This window comes from Lupinus angustifolius, chromosome LG20 (genome assembly GCF_001865875.1).
Source record: "Lupinus angustifolius cultivar Tanjil chromosome LG20, LupAngTanjil_v1.0, whole genome shotgun sequence".
Taxonomy (NCBI): Eukaryota; Viridiplantae; Streptophyta; class Magnoliopsida; order Fabales; family Fabaceae; genus Lupinus; species Lupinus angustifolius.
The window spans coordinates 6,961,239-6,978,739 of NC_032028.1; the positions used below are offsets into that span (position 1 = coordinate 6,961,239).

General features: G+C 32.2%; 3 protein-coding genes across 4 annotated transcripts; 2 read left to right on the forward strand and 1 right to left on the reverse strand.

The window, feature by feature from the left end:
• Positions 2,950-5,375, forward strand: LOC109335442. The gene is made up of 4 exons (XM_019571576.1): positions 2,950-3,144; positions 3,682-4,815; positions 5,027-5,106; positions 5,258-5,375. The coding sequence occupies exons 1-4, from the start codon at positions 2,950-2,952 to the stop codon at positions 5,373-5,375; spliced, it is 1,527 nt and encodes a 508-aa protein (XP_019427121.1).
• Positions 5,842-8,939, forward strand: LOC109335264 (hypersensitive-induced response protein 4-like). Its single transcript, XM_019571394.1, has 4 exons — positions 5,842-6,245; positions 6,335-6,547; positions 7,138-7,234; positions 8,352-8,939. Exons 1-4 carry the CDS (start codon positions 6,051-6,053, stop codon positions 8,720-8,722), a joined length of 876 nt encoding a protein of 291 aa, XP_019426939.1. The 5' UTR covers positions 5,842-6,050; the 3' UTR covers positions 8,723-8,939.
• LOC109336612 (ribosome maturation protein SBDS-like) lies at positions 9,897-12,771 on the reverse strand. 2 transcript variants are annotated; one of them, XM_019573319.1, is made up of 6 exons: positions 12,662-12,771; positions 11,923-12,091; positions 11,699-11,828; positions 11,416-11,616; positions 11,159-11,326; positions 9,897-10,530 (listed from the first exon to the last, which is right to left on the reverse strand). In XM_019573319.1, the coding sequence occupies exons 2-6, from the start codon at positions 12,054-12,056 to the stop codon at positions 10,081-10,083; spliced, it is 1,083 nt and encodes a 360-aa protein (XP_019428864.1). In that variant the 5' UTR covers positions 12,057-12,091; positions 12,662-12,771; the 3' UTR covers positions 9,897-10,080. The 2 variants fall into 2 exon arrangements, with proteins under 2 accessions (XP_019428864.1, XP_019428863.1); XM_019573318.1 differs by having other exon boundaries at positions 11,923-12,100; positions 12,662-12,763.

Genomic DNA, 17,501 nt, shown 5'->3' on the forward strand with positions numbered 1-17,501 from the left:
TATATATATATATATATATGAACTATTTTTCATGTCTGAGTGTAATATTCTGAGTAAGTCCACGCCGTCAATGAATTTATGTTCATTAGATGTCTTACTCTCTCTATTTCTCTTCTTTTCTATTGCTTGCTTTTCGGATGTGTGCACGCCAGATAGCCAGCTTGCTCGAATTTGGAGCTACTCGTCCGTGATGTTCCAGGAGGGGGCATGAGGAATTGAGGAAGAGGCAGTACCCTAGCTTTGGCGTTAGCCACTAGAAGTTGCTTATCATTTTGTGACTTTTGAAACACTAACGGCTTCAGCTTATTCATGTCTTTGTTTAGTGTCTTCTAGCGATGATTAATATTTTCGCCTTTTCTTGTTGGATATGTATATTAAGTACTTAGGATCCCTTATATCTATGAAGATATATATTCAAGAAATGTTGTATCATTTCAGTTACCATTAGGTAACCGGTTTTGATTTCCGCATTATATGTTACTTAAAGTGATGTCCCGGAAAAGAAAGGTTTTTAAAAGGAAACAATTCTATATCACCAATTCAAAAAAATATTACCAATTTTTCCGCAATGTTTTTGAGAATTATTTTTCGGGTCGTTACATTACTCATATGTTATTTTCTAATATTGGAAGAGGTTAAGGTTGAATGTAGTTGAAGTCCTTGGTGATTTAACAAATCTATTGTAAATGTGGTGGAGTTGGACATGTTTGTCATGTGTTTGATAGAATATCTGGAAGAGATATTGTCTTATTCACAAAGTAGACATTTAACCGTGCTCACTACTTTCTACAGCGGCTACGCTGTTGAATATAACCTTATGTACTACTGCACTCACATAGAAAACGTCACAACAACGTTACTAAATGACAATTTTAAGTGTTGTTGTTTGGCTGGCGTAGTGAGGTCAATACCTTATGGGTGACTAGAAATTATGCGGCAGAAAACTGGCAAATTTAAAAAATGATAGAATGTAACAAATATAAAGTTAGTGTGATATTAAAAAGTTTTCAAACAGATTCGTTGTTGACACAAACACGGTGAGTTGAAGTGGAGATGAATTCAACACATGGAAATATGCAGTTAACAAAAATATAAACAAGATATGGGTATATTGGTTCTGGTTCAATGGTTTTGCGGTGTATCCATGAAGTGATGAAGGGGACACGTTGGTATGGGTCACCATAACTCATTCATAAGCTCTAAGTATGGTACCTTATCCGGTAGCACTATTTTGTACCTCTTGTATGCATGCATGTATCAGGATTCACGAGTATCTGCATTTTGAAACATGGTGTAGAACAGAAAAAATAATTTCAATCATCAACATATTTTGATGTTGTTCACTATTCTGCAATGAGATTGCATTTTGGTTTATAAGATTATCTAAACACAAGAGCATAAATTTTGGTTTATAAGATTATCTAAATATAGGAGCAATAAATTTTGGTTTATCAGATAATCTGAACATGTCCGAGAGTTAAACATCAGATCAATTTCTTCCTTACCACTATTTTTAATTAAGGATAAATATTTAATTTTATGCGAATTTTAATTTAGAAACATTGGAAAGGAGGATGAGCTACAAAATTTATATTGTGGGTTTTTATTCAATGTGTTTGTTTGTTCAAAATATAATGATAATTTTAGGCTCAAATCATTCTGTTTGTGAAATATGGAAGGAGATCAAATTTGAATTCTAAGTTATGGATACTTTGTAATCCATAGAGTTGCTCTTAATCTGTGATATAAAATTTGTTATTCTGAACACATCTTCTGTCCAAAATCATGACTCGATCTAATTAGTTTTGAGTAAGTAATGTAAAAATATAGTATTTTATTTTTAATTTTATTTATTTATTTATGTGTCAATTTTTAATTGGTAAAGATATAGAATTGAGACAGACTTTGAGATATGTACTCTTAAATGTTATTTTAACTCCCCTCTAATTCAATGTTGGTCTAGACTCTATAGTCTAGAATCTAGAGTCATGATGTTTTTAACTAATGTTTTTTTTTCTTTGTATGGGCTGGTAATTTAAGCCTGAGACTAAGATGCTGCAGGTCTATCTATGCTGCTTGGGTTTGTGATATATTTTTGTGGACTTAAGTTTTAGGGGTTCAATGATTGGACTTTAGGTTCTTGGATTATGGTGGATCGTGTGACCATATAGTCTCTTATACGTCATATTAATATTTGAGTTCTTTCTTTTATATATATATATATATATATATATGTGTGTGTGTGTGTGTGCATGCCACTCACTCAATATTGGTAGGGATACTATATTTTTGTGTCCTTCTTTTTCTATTTTACATTTATACCCTCCCAGCTTTTTGCTCTATATGTGTATTTTTATGGGTAAAATCTTTGTTATCAATTGCGCGCTATAGTGGTGAGATAGCGGCATTACGGAGGTCGCTGGCACTTCCATGTGACAAAACAATGGATAGGAGTGTGGCTTACTGTTGTGGTTGTCATTGCGTTCTGAAGTGCCTCCATTTTGCATGGTAGAAGGCGTAAGAGGTTGAAGGTGAGTTAAATGTTGAAACCCTAATTTTTTTAGTGGAAAAAAATTCTTTTTACCCTTACTTTTTTTTGCTATTAGTCTTATGGTTTGAAAAAAACCTTTCACTTCTCTCTCATTTAATTCATTTCTCTTTCTTCTCATTTAATTTAATTTTCCTCTATTTTATCCCCTCACATTTAATTTATTCCCCTCCTTAAAACTAAAATTCTTCATTTTTCTCTCACTTAAATTTTTTTTATCTCTCCATCTCCTAAGTTGAACACATTCTATTCCTATACTTCTTCACTAAAACATAAAACTTTCATTTTTTTCATCTCCTGCATTCTGAATTCAATTATTTTTCTCCATCTTCCCTAAAACGCAAAAAACTCTTCCTCCCCCTCACTATTTTCTACTTATTATCTACTCATTTCTCTCTATCATGACCTCATCTGCCACACCCATTCCCAATGATGTATTGTTGAAACCCATTGGAAATAATATTGATATGGCATGGGAATGGAATCACATGAAAGATCCTAACAATAAAAAGAGTGTTACTTGTAATTTTCGTGGTCATACCGGTACTAGTGGGATAACCAGAGCCAAGAAACACCAAATGGGAGTGACAGAGGATGTAAGTGCTTGAAAGGAAATTCTAACAGGCATAAAACAACAAATTATGGATGCTTTTACGAAGAAAAAAATCTGATAGGGATACAATTTATGGGGATTTACATGGTTGTTTTGGTGATGCATAAGCAGAAATGCAAGAAATTGCTAATTTTATGGCCAGAAAAAAGCTTATAGCTGAATCTGCAAGGCTGCCAAGAGAAAAAAATCCACAAAAGGCCTCATGGACATAATTTATTGAAAAGCTCCAAGACAATCAAGTATAAATGATGTTATTGACAAAGAAGCAAGAGCAAGAACTGTTCAGTTTATAGCTAGGTTCTTTTATAAGTGCAGAATTCCTTTTAATGTTGTGTGTGATAGGAGCTTCAGTAAAATGATAGATGTTGTTGCCAATTATGGTCCAAACCTAAAGCTTCCAACTTATCACGAGTTGATGGTTCCATTGTTATAAAAGGAAGTCAAGCTCACAAAGGAGATGATGAAGCCACATATAATAGAATATGCAATCTCAGGTTGTTCAATCATGTCTGATGCTTAGACTGATAGAAAGGGTAGGACGCTCATCAACTTCATGGTCAATTGTCCACTTGGAATTATGTTTGTAAAAAGTGTTGATACTTCTAGGTACAAAAAGACAGGTGATAAGCTAGTTGAACCCTTGGACTGTTTTATATGTGGGATTGGAGAAGAAAATGTTGTGCAAGTTGTGACTGATAATGGTAGCAACTATGTGTTGGTAGGTAAATATTTAGAAGCAAAAGGACGACACATCTTTTGGACTCCATGTGTTGCACATTGTATGGATTTAATGCTTAAAGATATTGGAAAACTTGACAGAGTCAAAAGGGCAGTACAAAGAGGTTACTCTCTTGTAAGCTTCATATATAACCACATAATCACATTGAACACTATGAGAAAATTCACCAAGAAGACAGAATTGGTTAGAGCTGAAGTTGCTAAATTTGCTACTAACATCCTCATGTTGCAAAGGTTGCATGATCAAAAGGGGGGCCTTAGGAAGATGTTCACCTCAAATGAGTGGATGAATTCTAATGCAACTAAAGACGCCAAGCGAAAAAATGCAATTGACATTGTGATGTTGCCATCATTTTGGAGTGATGTACCTTATTGTCTCAAGGTCATGGGGCCACTTGTGAAAGTATCGAGGTTGGTTGATAATAAGAAACATCCTGCCATAGGTTACATATATGAGGCAATGGATAGGGCAAAGGAAACTATGATAGGGGTTTTCCAAGATGATGAAAAGAATTACAATGATCTTTTTGACATCATTGATAAAAGATGGCAATGCCAACTTCATCATCCATTGCATGTTGTTGGACATTTCCTTAATCCCAAACATTACTATAAGAACCCAGAAGAAATGGACAATGATTCAGAAGTTACTCTAGGATTGTATCAGTGCATTGAGAGATTGTGTCTTGATGAAGAAGAAGTTGATAAAGCTAGTAAAGATTTAAGTTCTTATAGAAGATCTATCGGAACCTTTAGCTTGAAGGCAACCATAAGACAGAGAGATACTTTGCATCCTACTAAGTGGTGGAAGAATTATGGAACACATGTTCCAAATTTGAGAAAAATTACAATGAAGGTGCTGAACTTAACTTGTAGTTCATCTGGATGTAAACATAATTGGAGTACTTTTGAGCAAGTAAGTAGCTAAGTATAGGTTTTAATGATTTTACTTTGTAAATGTAAAGTGTGAAAGTGAAACTTTTTTTTTTGTATAAATGGAAAAATAGATTCATACAAAGAAGATGAGCAAACTTGAGCATCAGAAATTGCAAGATTTGGTTTTTGTCATGTACAACTAAACACTTAAAGAACGATTTGACTTCCATAATTTAACTGATGTAATTAAGCTAAATGACATTGATGATTATGGTAATGAGTGGGTGACAAGAAAAGTATGTGAAGATGGAGAAGTGGTTGAAGAGGATGAGTATGTATTTCCCAACGATATCTTGACTTGGGGGTTGTTTCTAGTGTAGTGGGGGTTGGTGAGTCATCAAAAGTGACTAGGCAGCAAACAAGGTAGCAAAGAGCATTTGCTTCTAGTTCTAGACAGCAAGCTATATTTGCTTCTGTTCTAGGCAGCAAGTTGCATCTGCTTGTGGAGATGAGAATGTGGCTGCAAAAGTCTATAATTTAAGTAATGGCGATAATGGCCCTGATGAAGAAAACTACCTTGGTGATAGTGATGACTATTGAAGAGAGTCTAAATTTATTTTGCTAAAGCCTTATAGACTTAAACTTTATGTTTTGAGGCCTTAAAGTTAGAGCTTGAATTATAATACACTTATATTAAAGCTTAGACTTATTTTGGTTATATATTATGAATGTTTATTTAAGTTATTATATCTTTAATTTCATGTATGTTAGTATTTTTGTGTATTTATATGTATAGGTCATAAAATAAATTATTTTAATATATTGTTTTAGTTGTAGTAGCAAACCTGCTATAATGTTTTTAGGGTATACTAAACTCTGTTATGTGCAATTGACTACATAGGGTAAAATGGGTTAATTTCTAGTGGAGAAGATCCCTGATAAAGACAAATTATTATTTTCTTTGTTAACATGTACATATTCATTTTCTATACCATGTTCTACAAAATAATGAGTTATTATCCATTTACTTTGCTTAAAGGTCCAAAACAAATAACATGTTATGATATTCAAATTCAATGGTTTAGATTCTAAAGTGGGGAGTGTATCATTTCCGAACCACCTATTAATTGCCTTAAAACCAGAACATCTCATGAAACCAGCAATTAGCAGAATTGGTCTTGCATCTCACACGTCTAGAATATAGATCAAGTTGAAGAAAATAGAAAATAGAAAATAGAAAACACAAACATAATCTAATCATCATTCTTGGTCGTAATGGGAAATACGTTTTGCTTATTCTGTGGTTGCGTTGAGCAGTCCTACGTGGCAGTTGTGGAGCGGTGGGGCCGGTTCGAGAGGGTTGCTCAGCCCGGTTTCAACCTATTCAACCCCTTCGCCGGAGAATTCATCGCCGGCCTTCTCTCCACCAGACTCTCCTCCCTCGACGTCCGCATTGAAACCAAAACCAAGGTACCTTAATCCTTAGTAACTATCATTTTGTGTATATAATATAACATAAGTCAAGGAATGAAGAATGAATGGTGGTGGTTGTGGTGCAGGACAATGTGTTTGTGCAGTTAGATTGCTCCATTCAATACCGAGTGATTAAGGAGAATGCGGATGATGCATTCTATGAGTTGCAAAACCCACAGGAGCAGATCCAGGCTTATGTGTTTGATGTTGCGCGTGCTCTCGTCCCAAGAATGAATTTGGATCAACTCTTTGAGCAGAAGAGTGATGTTGCCAAAGCTGTTTTGGACGAGCTTGAAAAGGTGGCAATAACTTATGAACCTTTATTTTGTTAATTAATCATAATATCACTTCTTTGTATTAAAAGTTTACGTCCTTATGAACCGCTTTTAATGTATTATTACACAATTGTTAGGGTTTTGTATATATGTTGCATTCATGTAAGATTAGACAGCTTTTGGTAGTCTGTCATAACATAAGAGAACAGATATGGATTATTTTCTGTTTCTACAATTATATTTTTAGATATAAGAGAATGTAAAATGATATTAAGGGGAAATGGAACATTTTGGTTGAAGTGGCAGTGGTGGAACTGAAGAAAATAGAACAAGAAATCATACTCTAACATAGTTTACTAGAAAAGTTACCCTTGTTAATGATAATTGGTACTTGAAAATGATATATAAATTTGAGTGCTCTCCTTAATCAGGCATCTAGTTCTTTATACTCATTCTGTATGCATGTATAGCACCTATTATTTCACAATCCATGCTTATTTGGGTGGGGGCAACTATGATTTTAAATTTTTATCTCTTCTATTCAAAAACATATAAATTTATTTGCTGGATTATTTCTGTGATTAACTAAATCCCCTTGGATCATTATGTATCAGGTGATGGGAGCATATGGATATAGCATAGAGCACATACTGATGGTTGATATTATACCTGATCCCTCTGTTCGTAAGGCAATGAATGAGATAAATGCAGGTTATTATACTTTGTGCTTTATACACTCTCTTTTGCCTATGCCTATGTATGGATCATTGTGCCAGTATTAACCCTTAATTCTTGCTCACAAAATGGAAGGATTGAGTTCTGATAGATAAATTCTGTGAATTTCATTACTTTACTGCTCTCAGTGCTCTCCCATCTTTTATTTTTTTTATAAGGGAAGAAATTTATTAGCAATAATGAGTATCAGACCACAGTAAGGGCAAACGGAGGTTAGTCGAATTCGTAGAGGAAGAGGGAAGCCAGGAAAAATCATAGCGAAATGATTATGAAAGATTTAGATATCAACGATTTATCAATGAACATGATTTATGATAGAGCATTATGATTTTCATATAGTTAACCTTACCTAGTTGGATTAAGGCTTAGTTGTTGTTGTATGAGTGTATGAAACCTGGTACATGATACACAATAGGTTGAATTAGGTGGTATAGGGTACATATGGTAGATGAGAGAACTAGGTAACTATGAAAGAAAATACATCTATTTATTTGTACATACGTGGTGAATTATGGACATCTTAATCGTAGTTCTACAGATCCTGTTAGTATTGTACCCCTTTATGTTTTTTCCCAACAAGAAGATCGTGCTCTTATTTTCTTCTTTTTATCTTCAGTTGATTAAATTGTTTTGTCAATCATTTTGAGCACTATTATTTCTAGTTCTAGTTTCTTTGCCACTGAAGAAGCCAACGTTTGCTTTATTGTATAGTTCCACACCTCCATTATTGTATGGAAGAAACATGTTTTCCCTACACCTCAAATAAAATACTTTAATAGGACATCGTGTCCAATGTGAGTGTGATCAGATACTAGCATGGCTTATTACCAATCTGAAATAGCTGTATTGTATGTAATTATGTAAATGTGAGTGGGATGTGTGTCATATTCTGAGTCTTCAAATAACATAACTCATTTTAAAATAACAAAAACTTAAACATGTCTCCTTTTCAGATTATATGTAATTAAGAATTCTTTTCATCCAAAACATTTATGATATAATTTGTATCTGAAACAACCAAATTAGTGGTTATACAGAGTTAACTTGTTTATGGTTTTGGTTATCATCATTAAGGGTTAATTTTACTTCACAGCTCAAAGGATGCAACTTGCTAGTGTATACAAAGGAGAATCTGAAAAAGTGCTACATGTCAAAAAAGCAGAAGCAGAAGCTGAAGGCAAGTATTTGGGAGGGGTTGGTGTAGCAAGACAGAGACAAGCTATAACAGATGGGTTGAGAGAGAACATATTGGACTTCTCTCAAAAAGTGGAAGGTACTTCTGCTAGGGAAGTTATGGATCTTATCATGATTACTCAATACTTTGATACAATCAAAGAACTTGGGAACTCATCAAAGAATACTACAATTTTTATACCTCATGGACCGGGCCATGTTAGGGATATTGGTGAACAAATACGCAATGGAATGATGGAAGCAGCCACTGCTCAAGCAAACATTGAATGATTTTGCATAATTTAGGTGACATTTATATAAAGTTCAATTTTTTCCCACTATATATTAATAATGGTATCTTATGAATATGTTTCTGTTGGGTGTAACAAGAAAAAGAGTTTTAAAAGCTAGGATGGTTAGCAGTGATATTAAACAGTTCTATGTCATTTTCTAATTGAAATGATTAAGGTGGTAATGTGATGTTCTTTACAAGAACTTTTTTTTTTTGCTTTGAAGAAAAAAGCAATTTTAGTGTTTCTTTTTCCAAGGTGGACAAGCTCGAGTAGTGTGCAACATTATGTACTTTATCAACATCCAATTCAAGATTGTCTCCTTTGGAATGTTTATCTGGTGTGTACTTGGAAGCTGGGAAAATTGCAGGTTCTATTTGCCAAATTCTTGATGATCCAGGCACCAATCAAATGCTACATTGATTTGGTAAATAGGTTATACAGTTACTAGATAAAGATGTATAATTAAACAAAATCATATTGAATATCTTAGGAAAATTTGTTGGTCATTAATATTTAGGTTTTACATGGGTATTGAAATTGTATTTTTTTTCAATGAATAACAATTTATGATTACCTCTTCTCTTAATCATGCAACTTCTCGATAACTAGAAGTTGAGATAAAGCTATGGCACAAACAATGACGTTATTTTGATAATCAAATTTTGATTTTCAAATGATTTTTGTTGACACAAACAGTGCAATATGATCTGTTCCCATTATTTTTAATTAAATAGAAAACTAAAGTTGAAATAGAAAATAATTGTGTTTGACATACAAAAATGTCTATTTTTTAAACTTTGATAACGAAAAGTTCTTTTTTATTCAAATTCATCATATCTGAATCAACTTTGTTAAAATCACTAGTAGATTGAATCAACTTTCAAAACAAACTACTAGAAAATGCATGCACAACTTTTCACACATAAAATATGTTAGAGCAATGTGTCCTTCAACAAAAAGGACTAGCATGAACATTAAGATTTCAAATTATAATGAATCTCGTAAACTTATGAATCTTAGCATATAATTAGGTGAATTTTAAACCTTTTTTTAAGTGATACAATGGGTATATATATGGGTGGGTGGCCCAGTTGAAGCATTGCTGGGGATGTAAGACAGTCAGGGAAACATGTAAATAGAGGAAAACTGTGAAAGGAATAGAGAAAGATAGGTACTAAAAAGCTTTGTAAACTTGTAATGATCACACACAATGTAAGCATAATCAACTGTAAGGAAAGTATATGGAGAGTTTATGACAGCACTATCATGACAAAATTTGTCCAAGTACACACACAAGGCTTTACATAATGTGATTACCCAGTAACATCTCCAAAGTCCAAAACACTGATTATCAACTCAAAATGAATAATCTTTCAAATCAGATTTTGAGTCACTCAATTCCAAATCTGCCATGCACTCTTCCTCAGTAAGGGGTGGCAGTTGCCTTGTCTTACGCTTCATATTGTGCTTGTGCCACTCACTCTTGTGGTGTTCCCTATACACCTTAGCATCTTCAAAAGAAACATTGCATGTGTTGCACTTGTTTTGCTTTTGTTGCTGTCCCTCAGTAGTAGGCTTACTCACAGATGAAATTGTCTGCTTTTGAAGTTTATCATTCAGTTCAAGCAAAGATTCACGAGTTTGTTTGGGCAATGGAGCAGGCATATCCTCGTAATTGTTGTATTGCTCCACTTGGGTGTCCCCATCGACATAAAGAGAGTGTGCAAGAACTTCAAATCTTCCATGCAGGTTATTCATAACAAAGTCATGACAATCCTTATATAGACCAGGTTCCAGTTCAAAAACCTGCAAACCAATCAGAAATTATACATATTATCCTCAACACAGGTACCATATTCAAGATTAACCCTACACACATGTATCTAAAAACACCAGAACTGCATACTCCCTTTTGAAAAGAGTCTTTTTTCAAAAAAATAAGTGTGCACAGTTTATGACTCATTCATTTTACAGGTTGAAATTGCCTACAAGCAACAGCAAGAACACGCCCCATATCCAACACAATCAGCTAACAGCAATACCTGATTGAACTGAATACTTGGTCGGGCTATTTCTAGACTCTAGTTTTCTTTTACTGATGAACATAGGTTACTTCAAATCAATAACCACATAAAAAGTAAGAAAAGAAAGTTAATAACCTACTCCTAGAATTAGATCATCAACATAACTACATAAAAGGATGAGTTTATTTCTTAATGGAAAAGGTAAATGAATTTAAAAAAAAAAACAAGAATAACAACAACACAACCAAACCTTAATCCCACGAAGTGGGGTCAGCTTAAAAATTAACAAGAATATTGATATTTTTAATTAAACTTGTGATCAACTAGAAAAAACCTGTGTCCCTAAAGTGAAATGGAAATTGAGTTGTGAGTTAAACTTGTTTCCAACTATATGAAGAATAATGACTTACAACAGATAGCTGACCAGCAGATCCTTCTTTAGAAACAATGGTTGCCTTCCATATATTCAGCTTTTCTAAAAGGGCAGCAACTTCCTCCTCAGGAGCAGCAACTCGTATTCTTAATGGACACCGTTTTATTGGGAAATGCTTTTGAAGCTCTTGAATCAACCCCAGAGCCTGAATATATAACACTTTTCTACCCTGATCACAAAATAACTTGACAACTGAAATCTAATTATTCAAAAAGAAATAATGATGCCAGCAACCTGTTTCTTGGATGTGCAATTTGGATCAACAGCAAAATGAATTTCCCTCATAAGGCGTTCAATCATACTGATAGTGTAAGGGCGCTGAGTCTCCGGATTGTAGGTCTTCTGCATCACAATGGTAGCAATATCCCTGAACTGACTTGACAGGATAGACTCCCTCTCTTTCCCAGCAACCTGAAGCTCCCCTTTCTTCAAAATCTGCAACAGAAACGTTTCATAATTCAACCATCACATCACATCACAAACATGTACTAAAAATGATTTTTTTTCCTGATCTTACCTCTAAACATATCTTGGACTGATCATCTGTCCCAAAAGCTGCATTCAAATCCTTTGATTTGGTAAGAACCCCTTTCGAAACGTTAGAATAAACCGTGTGCGACTGCAACACTTCATCAATGTCCTTCTCCCTGTTATTAAACATACAAATACATGATATTTTCTAGTTAATCCTAAATGCACAACATCAAAATTACAGACTCTAGAAGGCTCTAATAAGCTTACACTCCCGATCGCCAAGAGAGAACAGTGTTTGGGTAGCAGGCAATCTCAAAGCGCATGCCATGCTTCTTGAGACGCACCACCGCCACGTTTGTTAGCCTCTTCTGCCCTATTGGCTGCACGAACGACCTCAACATTTCCCTTCAACTCTCTCCGATGTTACTTTCTCACTCTTCGAATGCTAAAAGACCAATGTTGTTAAATATGAACCACACAATAAACCAATGAAATTTCAGGTTCAACCGAGCAAGATAACATTATAATAACAATGAAATAAAATTGAAGCAACAAACACAAGTTATCCATATAATGAAGTGTCTTACACTCATAAACCACATCATATATAATAACATGTATGAAATACAAACTCGTCTTCTGAAAATTCAGAACACCTACTAACCATAAAAGATCACAAACTCATAATATAATAGTAAGTTTCAAAGTTACACATTTGGTAACTGGAGCAACTAGAAACAAGTGAGGGTATTATAACACCAAATAACAATTTGAAAATCATAGAAGTATAGAACAATACGCAGAAAAAATAGAGATAAAAAATCGCAATATGTAGAATATAATTCAAGAAATGAATGGCTACAACAATTGAAGATATGAAATTTTGCATAATAAAATGAAGATAAAGTGATTTTATTTTGGGGGAAAAGAAAGGTGAGTTAAATTATGAATTAAAATAATGAGATAAAGAGAATAATTGGTAGAGAATTAAAAAAAGGATCGGAACCTGTGAAATGACGACGGGAAGGATGGGTGTGGCGCCGCCTGGGATCAACTCACAATGCCTGCTGCGTACAATCTGGGACACCGTTTAAAAATTAGGGTCACTTTACAAAATAAAAGCCTGTCTATTTTATTCTTTAATTACTATTTTATGTATTAATCTAATATAATAAGTAAGCTCTACTAGATCTTCATTATCTATACTAGTTATAAAGTAAAAACATAAAATAAGTAACTATTCATGTGTAATTTATAATTTCCTATTTTATCCTTACTATTTTTTATTTTCTACCAAAAAACTATATACACAATGTTCCCTTCATTCACATTATTATTTAGTTTTCAAAAATTACCATATTTACTACTTATAAAGCAAAAATATAAAATAACTAACTATTCATGATGTAATTTATAGTTCCCTATTTTATCCTCACTATTTTTTATTTTCTACCAAAAAACTATATACACAATGTTCCCTTCATTCACATTATTATTTAGTTTTCAAAAATTATCGTATTTATTACTTTTTAACCACATTTTTTGAGAACCTTTTAAAACCTCTCATTTGAATTAATTTTAAAAAAACTGCATATTAGTTATTTTTTCAAAAACTACCACATTCAAAGAAATTATTGCATATAAATTATTATATTTGATATTTATAGCATATAAATTATACATTATAAACAATAGGAAAGCGAGTTGACAGACATGAGAGTGCTTGTAAACACGCTAGTAAACAAAAAGAAAATATATTTAGTTGTATAAAAAACATCAATTCCTTCTTAAACAAATTTCCAGGTTTTAGTTCCCTATCATTTTCATAGGATTGTTTACAATGTTTCATATATAAATGTGTAAAAAATTTGAAACTCATAATTGTTTGTTAGTAATATATATAATAATTATATAATTGATGGAGAAAAAAAGTGAATTATCACATATAATACTAAAGTCCACAATTAGTAATATATATTGCTCTAAAATTTAGAGGGGCAATAATATTTAATTATAATTTATGATTAAAATTATTTGATTAACAATAAAATATATATATATATATATATATATATATATATAATTGCTTCAAAGTTTCAAAAGAACATATTAGTTCTAGAGTAAATATTCATTTTAGTCGCTTAATGTTTTTCGACATTGCTAGTTTAGTCTCTCAAAAAATTAAGAATTCAAAATCGTCATAAAAATTTCAAATATATGTCAAATTTGTTATTTTTAGCATGTTTTACAACAAATAGAGACTAATTTGACCCACATTTGAAATTTTGGGAAACTATTTTGGGTTTCTCAATTTTTGAAGAACTGGACTGGTAATGTAGAAAAATATGAGGAACATAAATAAATATTTGCTATTAATTCTAAATAACATTAGTTTACAACTAAAGATGTTAAAGAAAAATATACATTCATTTAAAATGCGACTTTTCTGACTTTTAAAGACTTAAACTCATCGATTACTGAATCATGTGTAAAAGTTTTAGTTATTTCATTTTTTCATATAAATAGCCACATCACCAATAAGAAATTCATCTTGATTAATTCTAAATAACATTAATTTACAACTGAAGATGTTAAAGAAAAATATACATTCATTTAAAATGTTATTTTTGGACTTTTAAAGACTTAAACTCATCGATTACTGAGTCATGTGTAAAAGTTTCAGTATTTTATTTTTCTATATAGATCGTCACGTTACTAATAAGAAATTCATCTTCATTAATGATTGAATCAGTATATAGTATAACGAAAATTCAGAATATATCATTAATGTCTATAACTGCATCCCAATATAGAGTAACGATACTGCAATTTTAAATTATCAATTGAAGAAATAAGAATATTACATCAAGAAAGTATTGGTAAAAATAACTTACAAACACTATATGAACTCATGAGTGATGAGGAGAATTATTTAACAAATTTTTTGGTAATAAATACACATTCAAAAACACACTCTCAAAGGAGTAATGATAAAAAAAATTACAATTACTACATGCCTACAATATTGTATGACTTTATATTACAACGTAAATGAATAACCGAATTATTTATGAATTATGTGTTGTCCAAATTGATAAATTGGGTTTTAATTTAAAACTCATAGAGTAAAATAAATATTTTAATAAATTATGTAAAGTAAATATATTAAAAGAATTTACCAAAAAGAATATTAATTTTTTTTTAAATTCAGGGGGCAGTTGCCCCCACCTGTCCCTAAAGAGATTCGCCTATATATATATATTAATAATAATTAATATATATAACAATACAATTCATGATTAGTAACATATATATCAATTAGTAAAATATATAATAGTTACATTTATAACTTTACATTTCAGAATTAGTAACACACGTAACAATACATGTATAACAATATATGATATATGTTAGTTTCAAACTCAATATCACAAAAGTTGAAAAATATGTTCCAAATCATCAAGACACTAGGAAACAATTTAGTAATTAATAACATATATAATACTAACTTAATAACAATTTAGCAACATGTATAACACTACAATTCACACAAAAAAATGATAATTTAAGCTAGAAAATTGGTTGAAGAATTTAAACAATAATAAAACATCATTCCCTAATTCCTAGTATTTATTTCTTTAATATGTGGTTCGGTTCGGTTCCAACGGTTCCTAAATTTCTAAAACCATAAACTGAACCGAATGTAAACGGTTCCTTAAAATAATAATCGAACCGCGAAACTGAACCGAACCATATTTTACAGTTTGGTTCAGTTCGATTCTATCAGTTTCGCAGTTTAAACTGGAACCGCTTACACACCTAATTCAATGACCTTATTATATTTATATACATATATAGAGCTAGTTAGAGTTGAGTATGACAAATGAGTAATGTAAGACCCATAATTAGTGGTGCTTTAAATATTTTTTACTTATATAACTATTCTAACTCGGTTACATCCGGGCTATCCTCTGCCCGCCCCAAGTATTCGGTACAATATTCTTCGTCTCCTCGTTACCCGCCTCAGATGGACTCACTTATTTATGACAGATGTTATAAATGCTCCTGGCACAACATAAATACTCTTGACGTGACATTGATGCCTCTAACCCACCATTTAATGCACATTTGACCCCGCCATTAATGTGTCGCTTACCCGCCCTCAATGTTAGCTAACAGACCGCATGTCACGCCGCCTGCACATTCTGCCTGCCCCCAACAATTCGACAAGAGCAGATCTGCAGAACATGCAATGACGACCAGGGTACATCCACTCTACCCGTTAGATGCTGGCAAATGACAAGATGTCATCTCAACATACTATAAACTCTATAAATAGAAAAGATCATACAGACAACATAATTAATTTTTATTCTCTCATTTATTGTTACACTTATTACTATTTACTCTAACTTCTCTCTTACTCATTCCCCTTATCTCTCTTAAACATATTATTGACATGATCGTTGGAGAATCCTTTCAGGAACCTCCCCCGGTTGGTCCAGACAATACTCTAATCAGGTCTTCTGATCTTTTCATTCTATCGGACATCCATCACTGACCATTCTCCATCGATCAACGAGCAGTCTTCATTCATCATCGACCATCCCCTCCTAATAGAAAAGAACAATAACTAATTTCATCTCTAGATGATAAACACATTATTGTCTTTATTCTTTTTTAATTTGTTGTGATGTCACTTATTATTACCATAAGCAAAATACATTCAATATTTTGTTATTTGTTATTATCATTTTTATATTATCATATAGTTAATATGTAATTAAAATATGTTTTCACTTAGAGTAAGAGAAATATGAGATTGTTTAACATTAGTTAAAGATATGACTTCAAAAAAATATCAGACTAAAAAATCCAATAAATAAATATAAGCGATTCCATAAAATTTGTATCTTTCCCTTGATTGAGTCACATTCAGAGAAGGCCAATAAGAGGCAAGAGACATTATCAAGCAAACAACTTTCACAATTTTCCATCTCTAGTTTTTTTAATTCCCCAAATTGGCCACCACCATTAAAGAAAAATGAATGAGCCAATAGGAAGAGATAGAAAATGAAAAGCAAACGAAGTGGCAGATGACAAGTTCCATGTGATTGATTGATTAATCTAAATAAAAGCCACATATACACTTGGTTCAATGTCCATCAACACATCAACTATTTAAATATAAAAAAAATAAAATATATCTTCATAATCTAGCTTCTCCATTTAATAAAAGGTATGACATATGTACTATTTTATTTAATTTTAAAAATACTTTTATAGAAATTGACTAAATAAAACAAATGTCATGATTTTAGTGGCAATAAGAATATATCTTATCTTTTCGTTCCAAGAAATACTTTATTCTCAATATAAAAATGCTTCACTTAAATTTGGAGGTCATTATTTCAAAATCTGAAAACAATCTTTTTGCTTTCAAGGATAATACTATATATATCTATTCTTGCAGATTTCATTAGAAGGGAGTCCCATGTATTAAATAAGTTCTCAGTTATGCATTAGCCAAGGGGTGCCTCATATAATACAATAACCTTAGAACAGGAAGAAAATTGTTTTATTCACCCAAAAAGAAAGAAACTTGTTTTCAAGCTAGTGGTTGCAGCACTGTACATAAATTTGTCCTGAAAGATCTTAGCATACAAAATTATTTTCACTGGAGATTCTACTTTAATGTGAACTTTTAGAAAATTGTCAGCGAGTCAATATTAGTCACATAAAAAATACACTCCATGTATTCAGGCAATTATAGATTTCTATTAGTTTCTAGCTTCCTACTGATGCTTCGGAAAAGAACCAGAGTAAACCAAAAAGCTGATAATTTA

What these genes read in the sequence shown, in the direction of transcription:
- LOC109335264 (XM_019571394.1), top strand. Translation starts at nt 6,051, where the DNA reads ATGGGAAATACGTTTTGCTTATTCTGTGGTTGCGTTGAGCAGTCCTAC. An exon ending in TTTTGGACGAGCTTGAAAAG is followed by an intron (nt 6,548 to 7,137) that starts GTGGCAATAACT and finishes ATTATGTATCAG; the next exon opens with GTGATGGGAGCATATGGATA. An exon ending in AATGAATGAGATAAATGCAG is followed by an intron (nt 7,235 to 8,351) that starts GTTATTATACTT and finishes TTTACTTCACAG; the next exon opens with CTCAAAGGATGCAACTTGCT.
- LOC109336612 (XM_019573319.1), bottom strand. Translation starts at nt 12,056, where the DNA reads ATGTTGAGGTCGTTCGTGCAGCCAATAGGGCAGAAGAGGCTAACAAAC. An exon ending in ATTGCACATCCAAGAAACAG is followed by an intron (nt 11,327 to 11,415) that starts GTTGCTGGCATC and finishes TTATATATTCAG; the next exon opens with GCTCTGGGGTTGATTCAAGA. An exon ending in CTGCTGGTCAGCTATCTGTT is followed by an intron (nt 10,531 to 11,158) that starts GTAAGTCATTAT and finishes ATTGGTTTGCAG; the next exon opens with GTTTTTGAACTGGAACCTGG.
- LOC109335442 (XM_019571576.1), top strand. Translation starts at nt 2,950, where the DNA reads ATGACCTCATCTGCCACACCCATTCCCAATGATGTATTGTTGAAACCC. An exon ending in ATTGGAGTACTTTTGAGCAA is followed by an intron (nt 4,816 to 5,026) that starts GTAAGTAGCTAA and finishes GATGTAATTAAG; the next exon opens with CTAAATGACATTGATGATTA. An exon ending in GAAGTGGTTGAAGAGGATGA is followed by an intron (nt 5,107 to 5,257) that starts GTATGTATTTCC and finishes CTTCTGTTCTAG; the next exon opens with GCAGCAAGTTGCATCTGCTT.